This window comes from Phaenicophaeus curvirostris, chromosome 1 (assembly GCF_032191515.1).
Source record: "Phaenicophaeus curvirostris isolate KB17595 chromosome 1, BPBGC_Pcur_1.0, whole genome shotgun sequence".
Classification (NCBI taxonomy): Eukaryota; Metazoa; Chordata; class Aves; order Cuculiformes; family Cuculidae; genus Phaenicophaeus; species Phaenicophaeus curvirostris.
The window spans coordinates 15,207,530-15,221,841 of record NC_091392.1 but is presented as its reverse complement, the minus strand read 5'-3'; the positions used below and the strand labels follow the sequence as shown (position 1 = coordinate 15,221,841).

The window sequence follows — 14,312 nt, the reverse complement described above, 5'->3', positions numbered from 1 at the left end:
CAGAAACATTCTCTGTGGCCTGACATGCAGGGCTTTTTGTTGTTTAAAGCCATTGCCTCCTGGATCTTTTATCTTCCAAGCAGCCAGCGGGACACCGCAAGGCTGAGGTGACTGATGGGATTGGAAGGCAGTGTGCGAGTACCACCTGTTGAATGAATGTTGCATGTTCAAAAATACCAGTCATCATTCCAGCTTCTGAGGGAGCAGTACACACCACTACCCCCTCCTTCACGCTTCAGTCATGCTCTACAGCAAAAATTACTGTAAAGCATTTTAACTTCCTTCTCAAGGAGAAAGATCAGTACTAAAGTACATTCACAGCCACCCATTTTTCTGTTCCATGTTAGTTTTTCCAAGACAAATTTTTATGGATGAAGATACCAGCGTACGATGTGAATTACTAGATTATTTACCTAGTGATTTACTTGTACTATTTAATGACTAGATAACAACAATAAATAATAAGTAATATTTGCTTTTGCTCTGGGTCTTAATGTAAGAAAACCAGATCAGCTTTTAGTTCTGTCATTAAAAATAGCACCTGCTGTTGTACCTCTAAGGCTTCCAACCATAGTCTTTAGATCAAACTGGAGATATATTTAAAATTGCAGCAGAATATTTCAGAAGGGAGACAGCAGGAAGATGCATTCAACTACACCAACAAAACCTGTGTGCATGCACATATTGAAATCTGTAGCTTTTCCTGAAAGTTCTAGTTTGTTCTAATAAACAAATCTCCAGTATTGTAGAATCTCTGAGAATACATTCTGTTATTCTGCAGTGCTTCATCAAGGATGTGTTTTAAAACACATATGTATTCTTATTTAATGTTATGCTAAGTTGCTTTACAATACCGAATATGCTGTATTTAAATTCTAAGCTAAACAAATCCTATTTCCAGAGCAAACAAAACTACCCCTAAGAGGGCAGCTGTATTTCCAAGAAAAGTTAAGTATCACCAAGTTAGAAGTGTATTTTGTTCTTTGTGTATCTATCTGTTAACCCTGATGAGATAGTACATTAGGAGAGATTCACATGAATAAACCCAGAAATTCATCAACTTGAACAAACCCTTTAATGCAACAAACATATCCAACTTCCAAACATTAACTGGAACCAACAGAACAAAAAAGAAACTCAAGGCAACTTTCTGAATGCAAAAGAGGGCTTATGCAAAACAGTGCACATTTATTTGAGGTATCGTATCCATGAAAACAAAACAAAACAAACCCAAGTATCTACATTTAAAAAGAAATTTCAGCAAGGCAAAAGAAGTTCGGTGGCACATACAGTGTAAAAAGATGTAAACGGTGTAAAAATACAGAAAGCTAATACCAACCAAACTTTGGTTATGAAAACTGAAATAACCCAGTATAATAAGGAAAAATAAACCAGAGGCATGCAAAACATTGTGTGTCATCCACGTGGCTAAATGAAACTCACAGGCTAGTGAAATCGATTCAGAAATACAGTTTTTCTTCTTTCTTCCTTTTCCTTACATCAACTGTCATTCAGTTTTACTCTGAAGTGGACTGGCTGATGAAAAGCTTTCAGCCATCTTCAACCCACTGGTAACTGAATTTTTGAAGACTCCAAATGCAAAGGAGGTTTAGGCAGTTGTGTTTTTATGTTAAAGCATGATATACAATCTTGGTCAAACGCTACAAGCAAATGGTGCATGACCTGTTACCATTCTGGAAGGCAAAAACTTTTGAGAACAGTCAAGTTGCTCCAGATGTAACCAAAAGATTTCAGAGCTTCCCCTCACAAGAACAGTGACAAACTCCACGGTAAACCTGGTAAGCCACTTAATGTTTTATTTGCAGCACAGAATATTTTGGCAACCAAGATATATTAGACAAATCTGAAGAGTGACCTGCAGTGCAAGTGCTTTTCAGAAAAATCAGGTTTTGTTTCAGATACTATCAGGAGCCTGAACAGCACAAGGCTTTTGACATCGGAGCAACTGTACTGATGCTATACATCTTAGACGAACCTACAGGTCTTTCTTGTCTTCTGCTTCATTTAGACTCTCCTGAAACAGAGACAGATTACAAATAATTTCTTATGTTTGGCATGATCAGAAATTCTTGACAGTAGATGCCATATTTTGACCCTTGCAGTCACACCTGATTTGTTCAGACACCCTTCAAAGCTGTAGCCCCATCAACACTACCCCACCTAACAATGGCCTCTGGTCCTAGAACAGCAACTGCCTCACAGCCCACTGCTGCTCCCCATTCACATTATGGCTGAGCTGTGCAGCAAACAGCCGAAAATGTTTTTTTGCTATCAAATAATTTATCCTCATGAGCTGCATCACCTGTGCGCTCAGTACCTTCTGTTCTTTCCATACAGCTAAACACAGAAAACTATGGATGTGTTCTAAACCACAAGACTGTTAGAAATGCAGCAGGACTACCACGGCTCATTGCACAGGGAAGCACAACAAAGATAGGACATGCATAGTGGTCTTTTAATCCAAAAACCTGAGATCAGCTGAGCAATCTCTGCAAAAGTATAGGGTCAGGCTGCAAATCAGTAAGCGGCTTCACAGAGTACAGAAAAAAGACTACAACCAGCTCAAATCTGCCTTTTAAAAATATTCTATTAACGCAGGACCAACAAACAGCTCTTCTTTAAAAGCAGGTCACCATCATTTTACCATCAATCACCTGTTTTCTCCCAAGACCATTCCTTGTAAATAGGCTAACTTTGACTTTTATTGAATTTTGGTTGAATTCTGAGGCATGGAACCTACAAACTCCTGTATGAGAATTAAAAGAAAAAGCAGGGCTCCTAGTTCTACTAGAAAAAATTACTGCATAAATTATGGGTATTGTAGCCATAGGCATATGCAAAACAATCAAACTGCTAATTCAGCTTTTGCTTGCTATATTTCTGTTTTTATTTTGTACTTCAATTTGAATTTTTATAGTAGCCCATTTTAACTTAGTCTGTTTATTGTTCAGCATTTTGGATTTTTTTGTGTTCTTGCATATCAACAATACTGCCACATTTATAATCCAGTATTGCAAAAGCATGTTTAAAGAATAAACAATACAAAATTACTCTTATAAATGATGTGTATACCACACACACACACTACTCCTATCATTTTCTTTCAAGATCTCAGTTTGATCACCACATGCAAAACTATCAGAATCTTGTTTCCCAAGTGACAGCAAAATTGAGCCTAACATGGCCTAAGTTTGACAGCTGATGTGCAAAAAAAAAGAGAAAAATGCAAACGCCTTTTCAGTCCAGTCTCTGAAAAACAAAATCTACTATTTTGATGTAGTTTAAGGAGCATTGTCCACTGCAATTTTATGCTAAACTAAAGATTCCAGTAAATTCTCTTGCACAGTAAATACCCAACAAGTAGAATTTTGCTGGTACAATTTCAGAACACTGTGCTCACGTAATGATCCAGAACCACCTACCTGAAGCTGTTCATATTCCTTCATCAGACGATCATATTCTCTTTTAAGGCCTTCAGACTGCTTTTTGACTGCAGTCACTTCAATATTTGCCTTGTGGAGAGCTGTAAAATATCAGAATTAGTGTTTTAATTATTACTTGTATTCCTGCAGTTCCTCACAGCCAGGGTTATATATTAGGGCTCCACTGCATTAGACAGTCCCTCCTTTAAAAAAGCTTTAAGATTTAAAACAGAGCATCACGGATGGACACAGACAGAGATGTGCAAGACAGGGAAATTACTTGTGTTCAGGACAAGCAGCACAAGGAACAGGAAGGGTCTGTAAGAAAGTAAGGGCAAGAGCAATAAACTGTTTGTTGTCAGAGTTGACAAGTTGCTGATGACTGCAGTGCTCTGTCACATTGCAGAAGACAGTTCTAGAAAAACAAAACTAACTCCCCAAAACAAATCTGTCAGCCCTCTTAAAATAAGAGGGGAAGTCAATCACTGGGCAAAATTTTAAAAAGTAACCCAGGGTGTCTATAAAATGTGGCAGGGCGAGGGGAAAGAAAATATGTTATTACAGGAGCACAGACCCCCCTGCTTTTCACCATGTTGTATATTTCACTGTGCATGAGGTAATTCAGGAGAAGCATCATTTTATGTGTGGGAAGGCAGAAATGGTGGTAGTAAGACAGATAACTGTGAACAGGTTTTTAACACAAGTAATTATTACTCTACTTACAATTTCAACAGTGATAAACTGAAAGCATGTCTGTGTGGCAGTACAAAACAGCACAGAACTCTGTAGGGTTCACAATGCAGGGTAAATTAGCGTAAAGTTTCATAAAGCCATTAGTCCTTAGCTGTTGTGTAAGCATTCAAGTAAGGTAATTTGGGTATTTTTATATTCCTCTGTTATGGATATTTTGGTTATCTTTATACTTCTCTGCTCTAGGAGCACAGGCATACCCTAAAACTTGATTTATTCATGCTAAAACAGGAAAATGTTAATGACCTACGAGGCTGTCTCACATACCCATATTTAAACAAGTCTTGATGGTACAAATAAAAAAACAAACATTTGAAGTTTTCATTGTTCCAAAAATGTGGATTTGTCCTTTGACTGTGAGATCCCCGAGACAGACTGTTCTTTCCCAGAGACCTCCAAGACACTTAAGAATTAAAGCACCTCTGTAAGAGCCTGTTCTCAAAAGATGAGGAGCTAGGTGGGCTTTTTGTTAGGCACATCGCAACAAGCACTCTGGTTTAAACCACATTTCTCTTTGGGCTGCTGAAATATCAGGAGAAAAGATCTGACCACTCTCCTACATACCAAAAGGAAAACTCCTTCCCCCAGTGTTTCTGCTATTTTTAATTAATTAATTTCAATTTATAGATTCAAATCATTCTCATTTTAGAAGTTGGCAAGTGGTTTTCCAGTAATGGGATTTTTACCTAGCCTGAAATTCTGGTCTACGGAAGTTGATTAAGCTTACGTCTTTTGATTCCAACATGGCCCAAAGTTCATTCCATCTCTTTACATTCTTTCTTTCATTTCCACACCCCTACAGAGATATCCTTCATCCTTTAACATATTTTTGACAGCAACAATACAAAAAGCATTTTCTAAAGATTTCAATATTCAGAGTGACCATGATTTCCATGCATCTGACCCCACTGCATTTACTCTGTCTCTGAACTTGCTACTGTTTAAAATATCCCACAGTAAAATTTGGAAATTGCTCTAAAATAAACTTGTGACAATCTGATAAGCTTCGGAATTTTAAGTTGTAGAAAAAAGACACGTATATGGCATTTTGCCTCTTCAAGAATCTGCTAATTAGAAAGCTAAATTTTGCCTTTGTTTAAACAATCGTGTACATAGTTATATTAAAAGTTAACATCTCATTTCTGAAGAGGTCCCAATGCAATCTAAGACTAGCTTTTTACAAGCAGCACCACAGTACTTCAGTTGCAACTAAAAACTACTGTATCTTTAAAACATGAACAAAGTATCTGCAAACCAAACAGTAAACAAGCTGCTGCTTTGTTTCAATGTTTTGACCAAAACAGATGTATGACAGAATACTTCACCTAACCCTAGACAAAGAAAAAGCAAAGAACAGATTGTCCTTCCCACCTGCATTGGCTACGGACAAAAAACCTGAACCAAACCCAGACTCATTCCTGTTTGGGCCATGCAATAAAAATAAATAAATAAATAATAAAAAAAGAGCATGACATCCTTGAAAATGCAAATTCCCCAGTGTGCCAGCTTCTCTAGAAGTCTTCTTGTCAAGCAGAGACCATCCATACATCACTGCTCAACTACTTCACATTACTGCTCAGCCATTCTGCCACTGCAGTGCAGCCGAGTCGAGAGTACAGGTATTTTGTTTGTTGTATGGATATCATCTGAACACTGTTCCAGCAGAAAACAGAAGATCCTTTGTGTGCACAATACAGTCAGTTATTATTTCTGGCTTCCATCTGGCCTGTCAGTTTGCCTCGCAGGACACAGAACAGCTGGACTGGCAGCAAGCAAAATCCAGCAGCTGACTGCTCTTAACAAGTAAATGCATGAGCAGGCAGGAGGCGAGAATGCTGCTCCTGTGCTAACTCAACTAACGAGAGGAATAGTCAGTAAGTCCCAAAACTGGAATCCAGCCTCAGCACTGAGAGAGGTGGGCTATCCTTTTTCATTCCTTCCCCTTCCTTTCAAAGGAAAATCAACAAAATATTCTTAGGGCAGAAGACAACAGAAGACATTTATGGAACACTGTATCCCTTTACACTTAATGTGTAACTAGAGTTCCACAAACTGATGTAACGTGTACAGTCTGGAAGAAGAAGAGAACTTGTCCTTCCCTTACCACATTCTCTGTATCGTTTTCAGGGTAGACAGTTTACTTCAGATTCCTCTAAAGTCAAAGCTCAACGAGGAATAAAATTGCTCCGAGGAGGTTACCACAGCCCAGTAGCTGTAGCATTTCTATTTTCTTCTTATTCCAACAAAGATGGAGAACCAAACAGTAAAACAAAGCTGAACAGCAACAAAAGCAACCAATGATTCACGGGGCATTTCCCTGCACAATTATTAGTCCTGGCCTGACTAAATCACTTGACTTACAGTGCTTGCTACTAAGGAAACGATCTGGAACTTAAATTAGCGTCGCTCACAATACAAGTCTAAACCCCAAACTATTTGGACTAGCTTAAGACCCAGTAAGATCCCTCTCTTAAAATAGTCTTCAAGTTGAGAAAGAGTTATTCACATTTAAGAACTTAGGCACTGACAGGACAAGAGATTTGTCAACAAAATACACTGTAAAGCTGGGAACAAAACTCCAGTCAAGCAATTCCATACTAATTCTGAATTCTCTTCTTGAGATGCAATGGGCAGATTAAAGTTTAGAGAGAAAGCAGAGCCAAAAAAATTACACACAAATTTGTTCGAAGTGCCTTTTGCAATCTCAAATGAAATTTTGTTACAAAAGGGAAGCTGCAGCATCTTCAGATGACTGAAACAGCCTTGTAGAACAAAACCATACTTGCTGTATGCAGCAACATCCTTTCAAATCAACAGGCATGAATATCAACTCTTGCTGCATGTGATGTTATGCAATGGGTCTCACCAAGGTTATGATCTCACAGCTATAAAGTAAGGTTAAGCAAAATGGGCTTAGGTTCCAACCTTCCCATTGCCACTGGCTAAATAACATGAGACCCTGGCCAACTCTTAACTTGTATCGCCTACTCTCAGCTTACAAAAGAAAGCTGATTGATTGGGGTTTCTTCTTTGTTTATTTGTTTGTTGGGGTTTTTTTTAAACTGGAGTACTTCAGGGGAGCTCAACATATAGTTTTCATACATGGCAGGAACCTGTCTGGCAAGATAAAGGCTAAGCTGAACTCTCCCTGGCAGCAACAGTTCTAGAAGTACTCCAAATGTCTGTATTATTGGGTGTTAGGAAGATACAAACAGTCTTAGCATTTATGTGAAATCTGTACACCTGTACATCCACACTTTCTACAACAGTCAGCAATCAAAAGCTATTTCAAAACCAGCCCTCCACGTGAATTGTTACTCTCTTACTGTCTCCTACAACACTATGCAACCATGAAACTAAAAGCACCGGTGACACATCCTGTACACAAAACAAACCTCATTAAAAGATGCACCAGAGCTTCATCAGCATTTCCTCCTGCCCCACTGTGCGCCTATGATGACAATATATACACAGAGAGTATTTTCGGAAAAAGTTGAACTAAAGTTCCAAAGCACGTCTGTGACTTTGGTAAGTCAGTGCACACTTCACAAAGTGAAATCCTAATGGCAGAGACAAACTTTGTATTTTCCCAATGTGACATTACAGACTCGGCTCGAAGATGCAACAAGGGCACGGCTGAGTAACTGCATACATGCACTGGGGACTAGAACGCCCTTTTATGCTACAACAGATGCAGGAAGAAGCCTGCCATTTGCCATGAAATAGTAAATATTGTTAGAAGAGTGAGTGGTCAACACGCTGGACAGGAGTTCTGCTACCTATGTGTTCTGCTGCAAGATGCGATTAACACAAGCTCTTCTGTATAAAATCCTGTTGTGTAAAATGAAGCCGTGACCTTCACCATACACTACAATAGGGTCACAAAAAAAATGACCTGGGATAGAAGTGCAATAGTACAGCACCGAAATCTCCCTCCTGCCCAAATGGTCCCATAACAACAAATGGACATTTCACACATCAGCATTTCCGTGGTATGGGATCTGTGAGTGAGAAAAGAAAGTTAAAGCACCAAAAGTTCCATTCCTGCCCCCAACCCAAGGACCGCTGTCAGGACAGATGTTTTAAGAAACTTCTCTTGGACTCTGATCTCGCCTCCAGTTGCAGACAGTTTGTTTTATTGTAGCTTTTTGGATAATTCTCAAAAATATCAAAATGAAACAATATCATAGTATTGCCCCTTTCCCCAAAAAATTCCTTTAGGTCTGAGACCAGTAGCCACACTAGTTGTCTTTATTTATCTGAATCAACATTTTCTTAGAAATATGTTTAATATGTAGCAGGAGAAACATTCTCATACCTGTGCTGGATGCTACTAGGAGTACATGTATTCATTTCTACATAACAGCAAGATACTTTTCATAATATAGAATCATATTGATAAAATACCATCTCAGAAGGCTACTGAACAGTCGTGTTATTACATGTCCAGGTATGCTAAAAATGGATTTAGGCTCTGTAATGTTAGCCTCCCTGCTGGGTGCCTATAAAACCCCCAGTATGTGGGGTCTGCAGTAATGATGAGGTGAAGAACTAGCCCCCTTTCCTTCACTTGCACAATAAGGCAAAAAAAAGCACACCAAGGGGGATAGGAAGGTTGAATCTGAAAAGAAAACAAATCTGGCTGAAATCTTTGTCACCCATTTCCAACCTTTCCTCATATTTTAGTAATTTCATGACTCGGTCCCTTTGTCTTGCATTATCATTCTTCCCCTCCATCTCCCCGGGGAACGGTGGGCAGCAAAATGTCTTCTTAATGTAGAGTTTCACTTACAGTTAAGTGGACAAAAAAAAAAAAAAAAAGGTAGACTGCCTCCTGTAAAAGGTAAAGAGCTTAAGAACTAGAGCTAGGTTTCCTGAAAGTCTGCAATAAACACTGTCTATGCTATAATTTCAGTAAGAACTTCAGAAAGAAGAGACACTGCATTTTATCTGCAATAAACAGTAGATGAAAGCCTTAACAGAAAATTTGGATTAACAAAAACTTGAAGTCACGGCACTAATCTGATACTAAACTGTTTTATTTAAATGGGAAGCAGACTTACATTTAGGACTCTCCTAAAAGGTGGGTGCCACTCTACTGAGGTAACCCAGCTTTCAATATGTAGCCTACTACAAAGTAATATATCACCCTATGACCATGCCAATGGTAAAACAAGCTTTTCAGTTTCAACTTTGGTAACTGTGTAACGCATTGCTCATACTTAGCTAGCATGAAACTCTATTAAATTTCTACCATTCCACAGAAAATTGTGTCTGCAGATGTGGTTACTATAAAGTACTTGAAGCTTTCTGGCTATCAGTTTGCTCAAGATAACGTGTAGGAAAACTTACTAAAAGTAAGAGAGACCTACCTCAACACCATCTAGCTGACGATGGTAGCTCACATAACCATGGCTTTTCTGCTTTGGCAATGAAGGGGACAGCATCAGGAGAAGGGTTGTAAATATTTTCCTACTCACTCCTTAAAGACCCTCTCCCCCACTTTCTCTCTAACAAAAGACTCAAGTATGCTTTAATTTATACACCTTTTGGATGGGCAACAGCCCACGGGGAGAATGCAGCCGAAGCAGCATGTGGTAAATCTATTTATTCCTTAGCTTTCCCTAGCATTCCTCACTGAAAAGCTTACATTATATTAGTGTTACATACCTCCAGTTAGTTTTAAATAAAACATGTGCATTTAAATTTTTCATTGATCCTGTCACTTCAAAGCCAGTTTTGCCCTTTTTCTCTAAGAAAACAGCAGGAGAGGGAAAACCCACAATCAAAACTGCCTGAGAATGTGACCTAGTGAGACCCTCTCCTTAAAGATTCTTCTTGCTTCAAGCCCAGCTGAAAACAGCTGTTCTACAATTCTTGTTCATCTTCCCAGTGGACAGGGAAAAATGATTAACGAAATACTTGTTATTTTTACAGCTTTGTAGCAGTGCTCTGCAATATGAAAGCAGGGCTATGTTTTGATGGTAACAGGGTACTGGTACATTATCTGGTACTACAAATTTGTTACAGTCTGAACATCTGATTAATGCTTACAAGGTCACAGGCAGTGTTATCTTAAAAAACACTGATTTCAGATGAGCAGGTATTCATAAGCATCACACACCTTGACAGATCCCAACAAGACAGAGCCAAACAGGTCAAATCTGCTTCCATCTCAATTTGGGCTGCCAAGAAAGCAGTTTTGACAACCTAAACCATAAACACTGAAGCTGCTAACAAAGGCATTATGTTACAAATTGCAAAACATGCTTCCTTCTAGATAAAAAAAAAAAAAAGCTGATCTATGCTGCAGGAAGTGTATAAATTTAGAATAACAATCAGGAACTCCTCTGCTTATCTAACTGAAATCCTATTTTATAGAAAAAAACTTCAATTACTTGCTTCCCCATTTTATACAGGGATATACGTTCGACATGAAAGATCAATCTGATGCTTGTAACCTGCAATGTCATTCACGAAGGCGAGTCAACACCACCTAAACAGATCAGTTCAATTTGTTAACAATTATAATTTTAGTGTTCAAATTACACTGTGCATATTTTCACTATGAAAACGTTTACTAAAATAAGAGGACGGCAGTGGTATGTTTTTCCAGTTCCTAGTCAAATGTAAAGAAACTCCAATCCAAGTGTTCTGTAAAATGATGTAGTTAATGCTATACCTAGAATAAATATAAGACACTCACTGTTGAAATAATGTTTCTTTTAATTGCAAGGAAGTCCTAACCAATGCTTACCGTTGCATGTCTTCTGTAGCTCTGCTTTCAAATGTTCAACTTCCTTCTTCAACTTTTCATCAGAAGCTTCTGCTGACTCTTTCTTTTTACCACTTCCTTGTTGACTCAAGGCCTATTAAAAACCACAGTTATTACAATTAATTTTGTTTTCATTAGTCAGATGTTAATGCCAAACCACCAGAGAATGTTAGCCTTGATCTGGCAAAGTGACGGGTTCTATCAAGTGCCAACATGACACAGGCAGGCACTCAGTCATTCTATAATAGGAAAAAAAAGAAAAAAAATGGAAAATATGCTCAGTCTCTTAAGCTGATCGTAATGGCATACTTGTAACAGCATCTCCTGTGCAAAAGTACTTTATATCTCTGCATCATGCCCACAACTTCTGTTGAGGTTATAAATGGCTTTTCTGAAAGACGTGCTGGGACTGCAGGTGACAGAACACTGTTGTGTTCATATACAACTTGCTCTAATAATTTACTCCCATATAAATCATGTACATCACAAATCTCCCCTTGTAGGTTTCCAGCTACTTCTTAAACTTTCACAACATCAATATCCAGATTAGACTTCCACTGTAACTGAAGAAAAAAAGCTAGGAAATGATTCAGGCAAAGCTCTGCAAATACTAGACACAAAAGAGCTGCATTCATCCAATACTCTGAAAATGTTGACACCACTATACTTAGCGTTCTCTCATCATTAAGCCAATTGCTATTCATAAAATCATAAAAGCTGGCTGTACCTGCGGCTAACAATGATTTTGCAAACCATGCAGCCAGACACACAAATAGAAACAGACAGGAAGACAGCTTCCAGTTTTTGGCTATCACTTGCAAGCAGCTAAGAGAATGTGTTGCTAAGAGAATGCGAAAGCAGAACAAAAAAAAAAAAAAAAAAAAAGGAATTCTCGCCAAAACCCAATAGGACAGAAAGAAGGGGGGGAAAAAAAAATCACTATGCAGTAGAGACAAATTCCATGGCTGAGGGACAGAGTTTGGATCATTTTGACAAAATACCAAGTCATAAAATGATTTCATAATTTTAAACTTGGTAAATATTTAACACACACTTCAGTGGATCCTTGTTTTAAGACACCTCTCAAACAAATGGATTTTTTTACATTCCTTCCAGTACTTTTTGTTCAGAGTCTGCTCTCTTTTTCTGAAGACTTATTACAAAAAAAAAAAAAAAAGAATTACAGCGCTGGTAACCATAGACACAGCTCCAAACTGGAAGGAAACCTGTACGCACCTGCAGTGAATTTTGTTTTGACAACGTGCCAGACTGAAGAATGCTGTAAAAATCATCATGGCCTGAATATCTACACTCTAGCTTATGTTCCAACTCTTCCAACAGTAGTAAAACTAACTAATTATGAGAAAAGGTTTATCTTTATTTTTCCTGACTTCCCTTTCTGCATACAACTGTACACTGAAGCACAACTGACAGCTTTTCTCCACTCTTCTCAAGAATAACATATCTTTGGTCCACTGATGATTCTTTTAAGACAGACATTTTTGGTAATATGCTCGTTAATGCTATGGCAGCACCTTACTGAGAAAGGAAGGTACTAGGCCATTGACTGACTCACCAGAAAAGAGATGAAAAAATGTAAACTGTGATAAATAAAAAAGACCAATTCTACAGAGTTAGAAAAGACATTTCAGGACTGGAGCAAATCCATTTAGAAAAAACCCAGCCAACTTGAGTACAGGGATATTGTGGGCTTTTCTGTACTGGACTGCTATAGGCCTGACCTAAACAGCCAGCTGTTTAGGATAAAAAGTATAAAATAAGTATCTCCCTCTACTTTGCTATAATTAAATTCAAAGAGGTATTTTAAGAATAAATTACTACTTTGATTAAATTTGTACTAGAAAGACAGAACTTCACTTATTTGGATTACTTTAGTTTCCTTTGTTATTAAAATGCTGCTGAAATTTGTATTCAGTATTCTGAATCACATATTGTAAGAACATTATTCTCCCTTTTTCCACCAGAAGAAAAAAAATTGAACACATATTCTTCAGTAGCAAACCATCCCCAGAGCATTTTGTACTATTTGCTGTATAAGAAAACAGCTAAAAAACGTTCAGAGATACCTCCTGCAGCTTTTCATTCTCGGCCATGTATTTTTTGGCTGCTTCAGTAGCATTGATAACTTGCGTTTCCAGAGCTGCATGAGATGCCATCTGTTTTGCCAACTGAGTAAGAAGGGTGACGGTACGTCTCAATACACTGGTGAAGAAACACAGTGAACAGCACAGTAATTCAAAGCACAAAACCCACAAGACAACCCCTTTTCTCTCTCTCACTGCGCTAGACGGGGAAACAAAACCACAAGAGGACTGTTTAAGCACATAAAGGGAAACATCCAGGCTCATTGATGACAAATAACAGTAACCTAATAGACTGAAAAGATTTTCAAATGTCAAAAAAAAATCTCATTTTCATCTCTTGCAAAACCTTCCTCCCTCCCAAAAGGGAGGTCTTTCGCTGAAAGATCATTTCCTTATTCTTGGGGAGTTTAATAAAAAAGTTAAGGTCCTCATGCCACTACTTCTCCAAGGGTTAAAAGGTTATAGTACTGCTTATTTACTTATAGATACAGCAGTCAGAAGTCAATGAAACATTATTAAAACAGAATCACAGATTCATGAATGCTGAAAGGGGCTTCCAGAGCTGATCCTGCCCAAGCTCCTGCACAAAGCAAGGACGGATTGAGCAGACTAGACAAAGGCTCAACTGGACAAGTTGAGTTCAAAGTCGCCAATGACATAGATTTCACTGTCTTTTAGGGTCCTTGTTCCAGCGTTTGACTACTCTTGACAGCAAAAAAAAGTACTTTCTACCACAAGTCAGAATTTCGCAGGTTTGTGGCCAGTTGCCTCTTCTCTTTCCTGCATGGATCCACTGAGAACAGCTGGCCCCATCTTCTCTACATCCTACCATGAGATAGCTGTAGAAAGCAAAAGGATCACCCCTTCGAGGTATCTCTGGCTGAAGCCAAGCTTCCTCACACTCGACACACAGGTTGTGTTTCAGCCTCCAACCTTCTCAGTACCCTGCTGCAGTACTCCAGTATTTCGAGGAGTCAAAACTGGACATAGTTCAGCTTCTGCAGTACCACATGGGCCAGGCAGAAGGGAAAAGGGCCAGACAGAAGGGAAAACACCTGCTGACTACAATCAGCTCAACACGTGACTGGCTGTTTACCAGGATCCCCAGGTCCTTTTCTGCAAAACTGCTTTCTACCCAGCCAGCCAGTCTGTCCCCAGCCTGGATGCCTGTACCTGATTATCCTATAAGATAGTCAGTCTGTCCCCAGCCTCAGATGTCACAGACTTGTATGGGCTCAA

At 38.7% G+C, this 14,312-nt stretch overlaps 1 protein-coding gene across 1 annotated transcript in view; it reads right to left on the bottom strand.

Moving 5' to 3' along the window:
* Positions 1-1,052: 1,052 nt before the first annotated feature.
* Positions 1,053-14,312, bottom strand: part of DUS4L (dihydrouridine synthase 4 like) — a 39,051-nt gene continuing 25,791 nt past the window's right edge. Inside the window, exons 10-13 of the mRNA XM_069883526.1 lie at positions 13,056-13,191; positions 10,951-11,062; positions 3,444-3,544; positions 1,053-2,035 (exon numbers count right to left, since the gene is read on the bottom strand). Coding sequence (XP_069739627.1) covers positions 1,997-2,035; positions 3,444-3,544; positions 10,951-11,062; positions 13,056-13,191 — 388 coding nt within the window. The 3' untranslated portion in view covers positions 1,053-1,996. The remainder of the gene's footprint in view (positions 2,036-3,443; positions 3,545-10,950; positions 11,063-13,055; positions 13,192-14,312) is intronic.